This window comes from Numida meleagris, chromosome 6 (genome assembly GCF_002078875.1).
Source record: "Numida meleagris isolate 19003 breed g44 Domestic line chromosome 6, NumMel1.0, whole genome shotgun sequence".
Taxonomy (NCBI): domain Eukaryota; kingdom Metazoa; phylum Chordata; class Aves; order Galliformes; family Numididae; genus Numida; species Numida meleagris.
The window spans coordinates 17,934,259-17,950,383 of record NC_034414.1 but is presented as its reverse complement, the minus strand read 5'-3'; the positions used below and the strand labels follow the sequence as shown (position 1 = coordinate 17,950,383).

The window sequence follows — 16,125 nt, the reverse complement described above, 5'->3', positions numbered from 1 at the left end:
TGATGCTGAAGCAAAATACTGCAGTGCTATGCCTTTTTCCAAATCACTTGGGAGCAGGACTTGCTTGTCTAAGGAGCAAAGATAAAGCAAGAATTTTAGAATTTAGCCTTGAGAGGATACTAAATTAACTTTCCCCAAAAACAAACAAGAAAAACATGCAGAGAAGCACATTCTAGCAGCCAGGCTGCAACAATCTGTTGCTGCAGCTTGTCTAATGCTCTGCCTCTGGAACAGAGATTGACCAAAACCGTACACATTACGCACAGTGCCCCTGGGCCTTGGACAGAAGTAGACCCTTACAGAAAATACTCCCTTCCTACCTAGAGCTGCCACTAACTTTAGGGTGAGGTGAGTAAAGACATCAAGTTTAAGCCAGCTATTTCTTAGCCTAAGGGAATGCTGCGCTATACCCAATGACCTGTCTGAAATCTGTGGAGCTTCAGGGGTGGCATGGCGAGGAGGACAGGGGAGATCGCATTCCCCAGCAGGTTTGTGGAAGGCATGGGATGGAGAACGGCTGGTAAGCTGCAGGGTAGGGATGCCACTTCATGGAGTCTTGACAGGCTGAAGAAGTGTGGCCTCGTGAAGCTCAACTAAGTCAAATGCAAGGTCTGCGCTTGGACAGAAGTTAGCATGGGCAACACCTGCAGCACAGGAGGAAGGTGTGGTGCTTCTTGGCCTTATCAGTTATAAAGAGAAACGTGCTTGGTAAGAAAGCAAGGCTTCCCTAGAACTATCAGTCATGTTCTTCTGGAAATAGCAATTCCCATAAGTTTATGGATCTTCATTTCAGTCCCTGTACTTAGGAAATCTGCTGTCCCAAGCAACTTTCAACAAGCTCCGTGTTTTCCCTGGGTGGTCAAGGCATTCCTAGGAACTGCAGTGTTCAGATCTGATGTCTGGCATCCACATCCTCCCCACTCCTGACCAATTAACATCATAACCTTTGCACAGAGCTTAGGCAGCAATTATCCTCATGTATTTCATGCGTATAGCACATAACACCCACATCTCTGCACATCTGTGCTGCTATTCCTGGCATTCCTTTAAAATTCTGAAATAGTTATCTCCTACATCACTCTTGTGACCTTGGGACAGGATCCTCAAACTCAGCAAATCACTTGAACAACGATTTGTAATAATCAAATAATCTTTTTATGGGGTAATACAGAAATGCACCCAAAAATCAGCTGTCTAATGGGAGCAACAAGCATGATGATAACAATTCCCTACACTTCTGTGCTGTTTTTCCCCAACATATACACACACACACTCCATGAATACTCAAGTATTTACAGATATGTAATCAGCTGTGTATTCTTTTTTTTTGTTCATAGCTTTAAAATACTCACATAATAATACAGCAACTTTTGGAACTTCCTACACGTAGCTACCTACATTTGGATTTGGAAGAATGCCTGAAATAATTGTGTAGAAACAATAGCTTAAATGCTATAGAACTCCTCTTTCCTTCCTCCTCCTCTGGCACAGGTATAAAATAAAACCTAGGTACTCCACCAGATTGCAAAGAACATTAGGAGTGAAGTGTCGATTACTGACTGAATGAATCTAAATATAATGGGTCTGTGAAATGAAAAGCACTAGTTTAGAAACCATAGTTAGGATGAAAAATATTTGGAATGGAAAACCACAAGCTTCAGTGAGCCCAAATGAACTCTCTGTGCTCTGCTGCGCTTCTCAACTGTATTTGTTAAGTCTGCAGTGCAGAGCAAGGAGACCTACTCCGGTGATTCAGTGCTATTGTGTAAGCCCAAGCAATCAGCCGTCCGCAAGCATATATTTACATTTCTGTTTACGCATCAGTAGCCTGGCAATATCTGAAAGAACAAGAGCTTAAGGTAGGCAATGAATCATGAAATTTTGGTTTATTACAACTACTGGAAAAAGACGTGAAATGGTGAGAACTCCATTGATACAATCTTAATTACAAGAAGTTTGATTTCTGTGCTTGAAGATGATGTCAGGATTTAAGACTAAGTAAAGCCATCCAACCCACTTTGGTAATTACAAACGCACAGGGATTATGAGTAGTTCACATACGCTGATTTGGCAGAGGTCAAAGCATTGTTACAGAACATCTTTTGATACAGGACACAATATTTTAAAAACTTAAGTCTGTATTTTGAGTTAATCATATTAAATAGAGACAATAATTTCATCTCAAACTAAATTCATGTTCATAATTATTTATGGCAAGTTAGCAGACACAAAATGAAAAGCACAAAGCATGTTGGCATCCTAATTCAGCTACAGTCACATCTTAATCTCTTTGTCAGGAGCTGAAAGAAGAGGATTATTGTGACAATTGCTGGCTTTGCTGCCTTCTAACATTGACTAACCCACTCTTTTCTATTACTAACCAGAAAGCACTACAGCACAGTCTTGAAAAAGTGCTTGACATGTTTCAGCACAGCCATATAAACAGCTGCCATCTCCCCACCCTTTCCATAGCCGATGGTGTTCAAAACCCCATGGATTTCAAGACAGTAGAAACTCCTGCTATCGTAAACTCAGACCCACCCAACGCTTCCACACTTTATTATCATGGAATTATAGAATCACTTGAGTTTGAAGGGACCCTTAAAGGCCATCTAGTTTAACTCCCCTGCAATGAACAGGGACACCTACACTAGAACAGGTGCTCAGAGCCCCATCCAGCCTGACCTTGAATGTCTCCAGGGATGGGGCACCCACCACCTCTCTGGGCAACCTGTGCCAGTGCCTCATCACTCTTATTGTAAAAAAAAAAACTTCCTCCTTATGTCCAGTCTAAATCTCCCCTCTTTTAATCTGAAACTATTTCACCTTGTCCTGTCACAACAGACTCTGCTGAAGAGTCTGTACCCTCCCTTCTTATAGCCTGCCTTTAGATATTTTGTCATTTATTTAGTATTTGGTATGAATCACAGAAAATCCTGCCAAATATATACTACATAACTAAATACCTTACAGTACTCCTCATCCGTTTCCATACATACGTATTCTGTACGGGTGCAAAATGCTGAAAAGCCATTTTGATAATGTCAGATACTAATTACAATCCCATCCTTGAACCAGGCTCAAAAAAGTACTTAGTTGGTGGCACATGTGAACAGAACATCTCCCTTCGTTAGCACGGGCACTGCCAGGTAATTCCTACATCTGCTGTTGTGAACCCTCTGTTTTTCACAGCTGGTACAGAGCAGGCGCAATAGGCTCTGTGCTGTTCCAGTATAAGTACTTCATTCAGCTGGAACACAAAGTTATATGGAACACAGAGATGAGAGCAGGAGAACAAGTGCTGGTGAACGAGACCAGAAAAGACAACACTAAGGACCTGTGCATGTTTTGTACCTCTGTTCCAATTAATTCTACCCCTGAATCTCCTGTGAGTCTCTCACTCCGAATAATACAGGAAACAAGATAACATTACTAAAAAATACTTGGAAACATCTGCTTCTTTGTGCAGCTTTCAGTTGCAGCTGCAAAACATCCTCAGGCAAGCTCCTCTTAACGCTAATTAACAACAAATTTTCTACCACAGAAATCTGGCACACTATGCTGCAACCTGTATGCATTTAGACAATGCCTCTTCCTTCGCTGGACTTCAGTGATCAGGTGAACGAGCAATGAAAATCTGCTTGAGAAGTAGATGCATTTCTCCTTCTATCAGCCAGGGTGTCAGTCAACTACCTTATAAATATCATACTCATAATCTCTTATTACCACTAAATATTAAGCTAAATGGAAAACTGCATTCTCACAATGCAGCTTTACAGAGCCATCTGGCTCTAGTTCTAAAACAAGGCTGAGTATATTTAAATAACTGAACAACTATTTCACTGCTCAGCATGAAAGCCATAATGCAGCCGGATCCATCTCTTATCTCCTCTTGTTTTCTGTTTTTTTAAGGGAGTATGCTTAAGAAAGTGGCTAGAACAAAAAGTCATAAAGACATCTGAGCTAGCTGTCCCAGTTCTTCCTCAACAAGGAAGAAGCAGGACAGTTACAAGACCACGTGATTTAAGACTTTCTAGTGTCCAGATTGTTATCTTTTTGCTTTATATAAGTACTGATTCAATTTGGAAAGAAAATTCGAGGATCGTGCAGGATATGTTTGTCAAGCTTGAGGTTTTAAAGGGCCAGGAGCCAGAGCACCACTTCTTCCCAGCAGCCTCTGAAACACTTTTAGATCCCTTAAACTGAAGGCATTTCTTTCATATGAATTATGATGGAAAAGTGCTGTGTGTGGCCACTGAAACTGACAGTGAGCCCACTGTGATGGAGAGGAAAGAAAGTCACTCACACACAAGTATTCGTTAAACAACAAAAAAATAGAAATACATACACACAGATATATATAGATATAGATACGCATGTTGCACATATATATATATATATGTTGCATATTTTGTTTACACTATGCTTTTTCTGCAGAAGAAATACCAGTGTAGCAAAATACTTGGAATTTTTCTGTTTGGAGATTTTTTTTATTTTTTTTTATTTTAAACTCCAGCAGATACAGAGAACTTCTCAGTGTGTTTTTGCTTAATATATATTGCCCCCTAGCAGCAGAATCCTCCTTTAGCACAGCCTCACCCGATTCTCTACTTACCATATTGCCCAAATTCAAAGCTACAGGTTAATCCTTGGGCTAGGAAGGGAAAACAAACAAGTCCTCACAATCAACTCACCCATTCCTTCCTCTTCTTCTTTATCCCACACCCAACACATTGAAAGGCTTGCTGGTCAGACTTGGAGCCTGAAATCCCTGCTTCGTCCTCAGGAGAAATAAGGCAAGGCAAATGTCAAGGAAGCCTCAGACGTGCCAGCCCAGCAGCGCGCCTCATTGCTGACCTATGGGTCATTCCTCCTGACCCACTAAATCCTGCCGCAGGCACGCCAGCGAGGATACCCGCTGCTGGCATGTGGGGAGGGCTTTTTTGGGAGGCTGACACCTGTTTACGAGGCGCTGGCCAGAGCCCAGCATTCCGGTCAGGAACCGCTGCACTCTCCAAGGAGCGCTCGTACATGTCCTGAACTTTTGTTCTGTTCAAAGTCCAGGAGTTGAGAAGTGATTAGATCCACATCTGGGAGCATGTGATGCAAATCTCCCCTCACATCTGCTGGTGGCCAGCTGTGGCCTCGGGCTGCACCACTTCAGAACACAGGAGACTGCCCCAGTGCCACCAACAGAGCAGGCAAAGGGCTGCTGTAAGAGGCAGCCAACCTGTCCCCGAGCGAGGCGGCCACTTTCAGCTGTGTTGACATCTTCCCGAGATGTGAATCCCTCTTCCTTTCATCTCCTGTGGCAGCCTGCTCAGTGGGACACCCTGGAACTCGCCCACTACCGCGCTTCTGCATTTATTTTAGAACTTGGCCACAGCTTGGGTCTGTACAGAGCATTACCTTAATGAAGCGAACAGAGAGGAAGGCACGATCCAATTCATTAAAAATAAATAAATAAACAAACCAAAGAATGAAATAAAATGAGGTTCCAAGGACAGCCTTCTCCCCAGAACAGAAATATTTCCAAAGCAAGGTGGTCTCCATACATCTGAAGCTGATAACTTCATTAGCACTCCCAGTTAAACAGCAAAGCCCATTCAATGCATCCAGTGTTTGGGAGCCTGAAAACCAACCCCTGTCACACGGGTGAAGGAAAGGACGCTCCCAGCAGGATTATTTGAAACCTGGGCTCAGGCACATTTCCCAGAACTGGATCAGCAGTGGTTCTCCAGAATGGGACTGCGGCTTTCCCAGAAGGCTGTCCCAGCTTTAAAGTTATTGATCTATTATTATCAGCAACATGTTAAAAGAAGACCAGACAACTATGGCATCATTTCTATTTCTGCCCTTCTATTTTTGTCTATAAAGACTAATTGGCACTGTTTTCAGTGTGCAGCCCCAGGTTAGAACACACCTGATCTGATACAACCCCTGTGAAATCTGAACACGTAAAGCCAATTACCTTAAAAACGTGATGACAGAAAAATGAACCTTTGGGGGTGAAACAGCATTTTCAAGGACCGGTAAATAAAAATCCTATTGGGAGTCACAGAAGTTATCCTACCAAGATAGGCAGGCCTTGGAAAATCCCACATTTTATAAAAACAAAAAACACACAAAGCCTTTTCCCATACACCCACCTAAGACAAAGTGCACTTTTTTTCCTCATTTACCAACGACTATTTCATGGTTTATTAAGTACATCTGTTTTCAGACATGCTTCTAAATTAGGAAAAATCCAGCACACTTACTCTTCTACCACCAGACACTGGAAAAATATTTCAGATTTGCTACTGTTGCTATTCCAGGAAAAGCAGCATTGAGGCCATGCTCAAGTATAAAGCAGATTGTTCTTTGCAAACTGTAATTACAGTTTTATAAATTATTTACATACTTCTGTAATTTGATAGCATTTGACAGTAAAACAGACAAAATGAGCAAAATTCTCCTTCTAGTTACTTTGATACATATACCGAACAATCTTTGCAATATATTTTCGTGTTTCAACCAGTTTTAATGAGAAGAGAAACACTGGCATGATTCACCAAAACACTGGAACTAAAGACTGTACCCCTCTTTCTTACAGAAGTTACTGCTGCCTTCCAAAGCCCCTGCTGATATTTTGCTTGGACGTACCCTGCAACATCACATCCTTGAACACATCATGGGAACACGAGGGTGCATTACATAAGGAAGACCAATTGCATCTGTCTGCTTTGGATGCCAGTGGATATGTTTTGAAGAGTTATGATGCTAATTATTTTTTTTCATATGTTCCAAGGTAAGGCAATTGGTTCCAGTGAGAGCACTAAGATGAAAGGAAAAGGTTACTGAAGAAGATATTGTGGGGAGAGTACCGGCATGCATTGGGACAACTATATCTAAACATATATCTAATATATACAACATATATCTAAACTCTCATAGCTACTTTTAAAGATATTTAAATACATTTAAAGTATTATATGTATTTTCCTTTGCCAGACTATTAAAAATAGCTCCTTATATTGAAAATGGAGGACCTAAAAGGTTTACCGTTAAGGTATCATTCATAGACTGCAACGTCAGACCAAGGTCGTAGCACACAGTGACCGGTAAAGCTGTTCTTAATACAAAAGATTTCCAATTTCTAATCTTGAAATATCAACACTTATGTTTAAATTTCTATTCATCAATGTCACAAGGGCATTCAGGCAGCATAGATCTAGGCATGAAGACTCACAGCAGCTGATGATGTCTTCTAGGAAACAAAGCTTCTACAATACACAGTGCACCTCTTGAGATGCTGTAGTTCCTTGGACCTCATCGTGAGTCTAAATATTCTGGAAGGTTTTGGCTAACCTGATATGAATGTTTTTGACTATACTCACCACATTCAGCAGCTACAGCTCCCCTACAGTTGCACTCAAGGAGCCAAGGGCCCTCCATCTGAGTCAGCCTGGGTGGAGTCACGTTCTATATAGCAGAGCTCCACGTTATACATGTTACTTGGGTGTGTCAGAACAGGTGGAGCTGATTTGATAGTGAGGTGGCAGTAGGCAATTTTCAGTCAAGGTCTAGGGCAGCCTCAGCTCTGTGCTATTTGAGATGTCTTTCCACAGGTGATAGAACTAATAATCGCATGCTGAGCAAAGCTTCAAGACATGCTGCCCAGGCTCTAGCAAGCGTTCTTTGAGATCCTGCAGTTTTAACTTGGATGCAGAGAAACACTGCAATCAACTCAATCAATCCACTGCAGTTTCACTGGCAAATGAAATAAGCTATATCTCACATCGGGCAGGTGAACACAAATGAATGAGGGGGAAAAATGCTATTAACTCTCGCCTGAGAGAATTCCCATGCAGTCCCATGTCTTAATCAGTCAAGTTTAGGCATGCCAGAGGCACAAGACCTAAGGAGTCACTATGCAACCAGGCAGGCTCTTGTTTTTAAGGAAGAGCTGGGATCTAACTGCCACAAGGAAGCTGATGCTCCAGCAAGGTACCACAGGTCAGCTAGCTTGCCCTGTGCCTGAGGGTGCAGATGCTACAGATACTCCCACTTAGTACTCCCGATAGTCCTGTCTTGAGTTACAAAATTCTTGGAGTAGAAAACTAATCTGTGAGCAAAGCCAGCTTCCCTTCAGTTCTGGCAAGAGCAAGGACAGGGCCAGGACCCTTGTTAAGGCATGTCAAGACCCCCAGATGAAAGGCACACTTGAAATGTTTGCGCAGAGGTGTGCATTCCTCACAGTTTGGCCATCAGCAGGCAAGCTGGTAATGACAGCAGCACTGAGCCCGGACTCACTAAGTCTCCTCCTCAATGTACTTTTGATGTTCTTTGCTATCCTCACATCAAACAAGCAGTCAAGACCCATTCTAAGTGTAAACTACCGCACTGTAGGTTTTGTAATGGGCTTATTAAAGAGTGTGAGTTATTCAAAGGAACACTGGTCAATCCACATTTACTACAGAAGATCGAAGAAATTGCCAGGAAATCTGTTTTGACTATAAAAAGCTAAGAAGCAGATCCAAAAGAGCATGGAGGATTTTTGGGGTGCTACAGGTGGTCAGAGCAACCTCCTATCTCCAGGTTTCATTCCTAAGTTGCTCTTACATGTTTGTCTTCCAGCAACAAGAACAGCTGTTCTAATGTCACACAATTACAGTAAGCACTAATGAAACCAGAACTAAAGAAGGGCAACCACAGTTCAATATTCTATCTCAAAAACAGTCAGATAAATAGAAAAAGAGCGAACTGTTTCTGTCTTGTTCATTATTCTTTGAGAAATCATCCATGAAAAGAGACCAAGAGCTGGGATTGCAACCAACCACCAGCAAGCAGGCATTAGTCTTGCTGTGACATACTCTCAATACACGTACAAGCCCTCTTTCCTTTAGGAAACAACTCTGAATAGCATAAATGTTGGACTCACCAGGACATAAGCTAGAAATGATACATTTTCAAACAGCGCCTCTCTCTTGTAGACAAAGATTCTGTTGATTCCCAAATTTAGCTGTTCCATTATGGTGCAGCAAGCAAATGGCATGAGTCTCTTCTCCTGGACCATACAATGTAAGGCTCTGCCAACGAAAGCTTTCGTTTTACTTCTATATCTCTGATGCAAATCATTTGAACAAAATTTATAGTGCACAGAAAATGTACTGCTCCCTCTTAGAGAACAAGGTGTCACTAGCAAAACTGATGATCAAAAGGTGATGAGACATTAGTGAAACATAAACCATGAAATGGACCAAAACGCATGCATCAAACCCACACACCCAGAGTATCTTCAGACAGACTATGGGCTAAGAAAGCAAATGGTGATTCCTGCCAAAAGCCAGGATCTGACACAAAGGCGGATATAGAGAAAAAGAGAAAACATTATTTGTTTTCATATTTCCTGACAAAGACATTGAAAATGATGTAATCTTGATATCTGGAGAGGGCCAAGGTTTCATCCTAGAATTTAAGAGGAATTTATTTTCCTCCATTTGTGATTAAGTTTGTAAGCGTAAAGCAAAAGTTTTATTATGTTTTTCTGGTTCACAATTCACTTGCTGTCTTTTTTTTTTTAAGAAAATGAAAGTGTTCTATTCATTTATCTGGTAAATGTTTATCAGCTCAGTGAGAAAAACCAAACAATGGGATAAAACAGAATTAAAATTTAATATATCACATCTTCAGGCATTGAAGTATTTAGAAAAACAATATCCTGTATGAAAAAATGTTCTTGTTTTACCAAAATATTTGGAACAATTATTTATTTGGATACTGTCTTTTAGCAAATCTGCTATTCCATAAACTTTTACAATATACATTATAAGCTGCTTATTGTAAGCTTCATCAATATTAACATACACTCTGTCTTCCTTGGTAATTACAACCAGTACAAAAAGCACGATGCATTCTTCTAGCTAGGTTTCAAGTCTCATGAATAGTCTATTTATTTATTTAAATAAAATTACTCATGCTTTTTAGAAACTACCTCAAAGAGACCACTTTTAAATCTAAAATACATTTAAGAGAAAAAAAAAATGTTCTTCTCCCTCATCACAGTGATTATGTTAACAGTAGAATTGAAAGGAATGGAGGGCAACTAAATAAATATAAATGAAGTTGATGCAGTTCTGACTGACTTCAAATCTGAGATAGCTCTCTAGTAATGTCCTTGAACTGTTTGTTTTACTAACCTTTTGGGTTTCTGGAACCTATATAGCTGTTACTATTTTCTATTATGACTGGCTAATATTCAGTGAAGTGATGTGATAGAGCAACAGTGGTTACAGTGGAACAGGTGCCACAATGCTGGATCAGCTATTGCTCAATGCATTAATTTGGGAGTCATACGATATTTAAATACTTGAATCAGTTGCTGTGGTTTAAAAAAAATTCCAAGCGGTTAAGCATACATTTTTGTTTTCATACTGCTACTCTCCAGCCTAACTTAAGATGAAGGCGCCTTTGCAGTAGCTGCTCTGGCAGACATACAGACCTTATGTCAGAATATGGACCCATTTGGCCACCAAGCCCTTAAAAAACAAGATGACTCTCCAAGGGATGGAAATTTGTTTCATGCCAATATGGGAGCCATAGAAGAGAAGCAGCAACAATGTGTGGGACAAAATATTGCTATTGAATTCCCTGACTTTATAGCATGTAAGAGAGCATACGTGACACAAATTGCAGAGGGCTTGGTCAGAGAAAGCTAAGTCACAGAATCACAGAACAATTAAGGTTGGAAAAGACCTCTAAGATCATCAGGTCCAACCCACCAACCCATCCGCCCCTGAGCCTCGTCCGTAAGTCAGATCTCCCTGAGTAGCGGTGTCCTTCAAAGAAGCTCCTCAAACAGAGCTGAAGGAATACAAGAGTTTTGTACACCACTAATACTTATCTCAAGGATATTAGCGCCCTAAAACAATGGATACTGACTGCACCGTTAGATAATGCGTAGTTATCTGAAGAAATATTTCAGCATTACAATGTGCAACAAGTTTCTGAGTGTACTTTCTTGACCTTATTTTAACAGGAGGCTGACTTCTCCTTACATGAAATTAAGACTTCTTTCTTATTATCATTCATCTCTAATTGCATTCTTCCAGGAAGTATTTACAACACAGATTGGCAATTTATATACGTTATTCCTCATCAACCTGCAGGGCTGGTTCTTGCCTGTGAAGCCCAAGTGACTGCAGACAGAAACACCACTACAAGACAACTCCAGGCAAGGCGGTTCAGCAAAGTGCTTCAAGGAAACTTTAGAGAACACAGAAAGTCTTTCTGATTAATGCCCTGCAATAGTAAAGGCTTAAAGAACACAACAAAATTGTATTCTCTAGAAACCTAGGCACTCTAATGTTAGTGAAAATTGATGCAAGTATAAACTGAGGTATGACTTGACCAGGCCCAAAGTTGCAGAATGCCAGCTCTCACATGAGGAGATATCTACATAGACTAATGCTGTCACCCCAGAATATGACTTGCCAGCTGAAAGAAAACACTACATCCAGGCTGTGCAGCAATTTCTACAGCACCCTATCAGGACACCCCTGGGCAAGAAACTATCAAGTGCTTTTTCTGCTAATCTCTCTGCTTACTAATCAGACCTCAGGCTCTTAGAAGGGACTTGGCCTGTGACCTTTTAAACAAGATTTAGAAAGCCAACTGTCAAAATGAGCTAATTACAAAAAAACTGCATCTGAAATACTGTTTTTCATGGGAAATAATTATTTGCTGGTTTGACAGACAGAAGCATATCTTGCTAATCTTGAGGCTTTTTAGTACTTGTATCCTGTTTGGCTTCTCTCCTTTTGCCTATTTATTTTGGAAATTTATGGTGTAATTCCCAGAGGTTTGGATGGCATATCGCATACCCACTTCAATAAACACTCTGGAGTACTGCTTAAATATGGAAATGCTTAGCAGCAGCACAACTGAAGTGGAGATGTGCCTTACGAAAAGAGGGAGGGAAAGAAGACCTTCTGCATATACCCATGTCTATGCAATTAATTCAGCCACACCAAACAGTTGTAAAATTTACAAACTGCAAAACATTGATTCAATTCAGAAAACAAAGATTTGTACTTAGCAATGACCTTTAGAACTCTGTTCTTCTGAACAGAGCCCTGTTGCTTCATCAGGAACCGAATGTAATCAAAATAGGCATGCTGGTAGCCTCCTATTAGCCACAGCCCTCATGGGTGCAAAACTTGCTGTCAGTTTGAGCAGGGATGCCAAGTTTCTGCTACTTAGAATGCCTCCATGTCCCCACTACTGGCATGAAGCCCAAAAGCAAGGGTCTCTGGGTTGACTGCTCTTGAGCTGGGGTCTCTCTCTTCTAGTTTGTAGAAGGATACGCATCAGTTTTACTATTTACTGACACTTCTGCCTTCTCCTTACTTCATAGGTGACAAAGACAAGTCGGTTTCTGTAAAGGTTCCAATGACATTGAAGTTCTCAAACTTTTCAGAATGCATGAAATGTAACCAAATACAAGATGATAATCCCCACACGGTCAAGCACTCCTTCAGTTTTCTAAATCTGATCTCTTGCCTAACCTCCTGTAAGAAACACCTCCTCTCACAAACAGAACTTACTGTCCACAGCAAGGACATATAACTCCCTCTACTAAAACAGGTAAGGCTAATTAGTTGAGAATCTTCTGAGTCTTTATACTACTGCGTTATAATGGTCCTCTCTAAAAACCAGTTCTGATTTTTCTTGTTTGGTCTCTAGAAAATCTCACCTGCTACATCAGCTCTTCTCTCACATGACAGTTAGGGGACAACCCTCTGAGCATATTCTTCTTTGTAAACCAAGTAGTGATTGGTTTTACTGCAGCTAGAATTCCAAGTTGCTGGACTGCTCGAGACTCTTCACAGTGGTGTGAGAAACTGCCAACACAACGGAGTTGAGAACATCTGGTGGCAGCAAGGGTGTTCTCTGAACAGAACAGCACATATTTAAACTGTGCCAATCCAACCCATGGCTAGGACCTTGTGATCAAACTACATATCCATTGCCTGGCTACCCTTTGCTCAAACGCAACAGGACTTCTCAATTTCAAGGAACACCCACAAAAATATATTTCCTGTGACTGTAATTCCTTTACAAGTCCATCAAGGCTTTCAGAAAACTGGCACGTGTTTTTTGCTCAAACACAGGCTGTTCCTAATCTTCTCCAGAGGTATCACATGGTAAGCTCTATTTAGTGTTGAAAGAACACTTTAGGGCTCCTTCCTTCTACATCAGTAGATTGCAGCACAACTACCCATCCCTGAAGCACAACTCAGAAAAGTGCAAACCTTAGGTTATATCAAGCAAAGTATTTCTGGTAAAAATCAAAGAGCAATAGCAGTGATCATCTGGGATAAAGCCCACATTTTTCATCACCTCTTTTCCAGAAACATGAACTCCAAACTAAGTGGAAGCAAAAATACTGGGAAGGAGCAGTGGTGGAGGGAGAAGCTTCTATTTCTAGAAGATGAAGAAAGAAATTTGATGTTTTAAGCTAAAAATCTACCTAGTTGGATTCCCTTCATTAACTCCTTTCCCCCTCTTTGGATGGTCAAGCAGTCACAGGGCAATGAAGAACAAATGAAGCACACATATAACCACCTCAATGTTTAAAAATACTCATGGATGGTCCAGAGATGAAGCTCTGGATCAGAAGCATGCCTGAGGTTCAAGTCAGAGCAATGGAGGCAAAAAAAAAAAAAAGAAAAAACAAACTATTTTTATAATGGTACTTGAGAAATTTATGAATGGGGTTCTGTGATGTAGTTGCCCAAAATAGCAAAGATTTGGACATGATGACCCTGGAGTTCTGGAAAGCAGCTGGCACACAGGCCGTATGTGCACAGAAGTTTTCCCACTGCCTCCATTCCCCTCCTGTAACATGGATTTTTCCCTCCAATTCCACACAAATGTCAGCGTTAACATAGGAACCACAGAACAGGGCAAAGATAATGAATGTTCCCCTACATAGAACAATTCTACCTAGAAAACATAATGGAAGTTTCCAAACTCAGTGTGAAATCCCACTCTTAGACTACTTTCTTCTAAGATGTATTTTCTTGGGTTTCATTTTTGCCACTCTTCTCTCAGTTTTGTATGATCCACACTTTTCTTGCAGAAAGATGTCCCAGACTGCATACAGTACTACAGCTGAGGCTTTTCCAGCCCTGAGAAGAATTATAGCACCATCTCTTGCCTACACCACTCATTTTTTTCCCCCACAACATGAGATGTTGTGGATTTATGTTTAGTTTGTGACTCCCAGATCCTTTTCTGAGGAACTGCTCTTTATTCAGCTAATTATTCCTATCCAGATAGAACAGTTTGCGCTTGTCTGTTTCTCAGACCAAGCCATGGGAGCACATCCTTTTCCGGGAAGATAAGCAACAAGTCTGTGGTTTGACGATGTAGGATTTAACGCTGCTAGCACCAGATCCAAAACTCCATAGTCACATAACACAGAACGCAGAACTGTGAAATATACTCACTGCATTGCTCCAAGTTTTTCAAAAATAAGTTTTTGTTGTGGCAATGTGGTATTGGCAGGCTATAATTCAGATCTGTTACCAACTGTCCTGCCACAGCCAGCCTAATGTTGGCATAAAAGAATAGAGCTACCGCTAACTCTTGCTTGGGTGTTTTACTGAACTTGATAGGTGCACATGCTCAAAAAAAATCACACCAGTACTTTGCGTGATCTGATAGCACATAAATCCAATATCTAAAATCATGGAAGCAGGGCAAAAGTTCTTTTTTGACATAGCTTTGTAGATACTGGATGAGATTCTTTTCTGTAAACATGACAGCACATCTGATGCAAGATAAGAAAGAGAACTTACAGTGACACATACGCTAATTACACTGAAAAACAATCATCACTCCAGAACAGATAATACTGAGAAATGAATACTGAAGGAAACTTCGATGTACTTCTTAGATAACTGTGGTACTTTAAAACTGGATTCTGTTCAAACATTTAAAACATCTCAGTCCAAGATCTACAGATCAGATTGAGAATGTGTTGATGCGCAACCAGATTTTAAAATAAATACATGGCAGACCAGAACACAAACACTGATTTTTATTTTTTTTGTTGCTAAAAAAACCACCTCTTCCAGTTAGAACTCCCCTTGTTCAAACAGCCTTAAAACCACTTCCACTTTATGTAAGCTAAATCCAAAATTTGCAGTAGCCATGCTTAACAGGTCAGCCAGCATGCAGCCTGATTTGCTGAGATTTGCTGAGATGTGTGTTGACTCGGTGCAATGTGAGTCGTGGGTGCAGCCTGGGTGAGACTGCTGGCTCCTTCTCTAACCACTTGGCCATGGGGCCTTCTTTATTCAGAAGCTGAAAATAAATAAGTAAAATTAAGGACATAGGATACCATGAAGAAACACAAACCTAAGCATGTTTAAGCAGGCAATTTGTCTTCCTGATGCTATGTTGAAGATCTCTTAGGCTGGAAAGGAGTGATTTATTACTGAGTAACTTGTAAGATCAAGCTGAAGTGTTCCTGAAAGAATCTGTGTTCCATTAATGACAAGGATGAGGAACACCACCACAAAGCAAAACGAAAGAAATGTGGAATGCAATTTCTTATACTCCTAACTAGCACTAAATTATTTTTCTTTAACACCCTTCACCAGAATGTCACCCATGACATATCTAAAAAGACTTCTTCAGTTTTTCTAAGACAGGAACTGAGTTAAATAAATGAACCTAAGAGCCACCACAGGGAGAAAAAAACTCTCACATTATTCCAACAGCAATAGCCATCAGTCCCTCAATCCACACAATACAGAATGCTAATGTGCTATATTTCTTTTTTGCTCTGCAGCCAAACCACCATCAGCAGTATTTCTCACTACTGTGCAACAGACACTCATGTAGAGAGCTTCTGGTTTCAAAAAAAGCATACAGTAACTTTCAATATACCATGAAAAATTCTGAAAATTGATTCAACACAGAATAAATCTTTTTTTCCTCACATTTCTAGCTACATTTCCCATATTGTTACCTTCAAAATTCATAGGAACGCCCCAGCTGGGGGCATAGAGAGCACACATGGACCACTCCCATGAGCTCTACAAAGAATTAACAAAAAGATGCAGAGTAACA

General features: G+C 40.7%; 1 protein-coding gene across 5 annotated transcripts in view; it reads right to left on the bottom strand.

Annotated features, from left to right (window-relative positions):
- Positions 1-16,125, bottom strand: part of ANO1 (anoctamin 1) — an 80,599-nt gene that overhangs the window by 43,316 nt on the left and 21,158 nt on the right. The window contains exon 1 of one of the 5 annotated variants that reach the window (XM_021402672.1): positions 7,380-7,441. The exons of the other annotated variants lie outside the window; for them this stretch is intronic. Coding sequence (XP_021258347.1) covers positions 7,380-7,437 — 58 coding nt within the window. The 5' untranslated portion in view covers positions 7,438-7,441. Of the gene's footprint in view, positions 1-7,379; positions 7,442-16,125 lie in introns of those variants that run through there. 5 annotated transcript variants of the gene reach the window in all.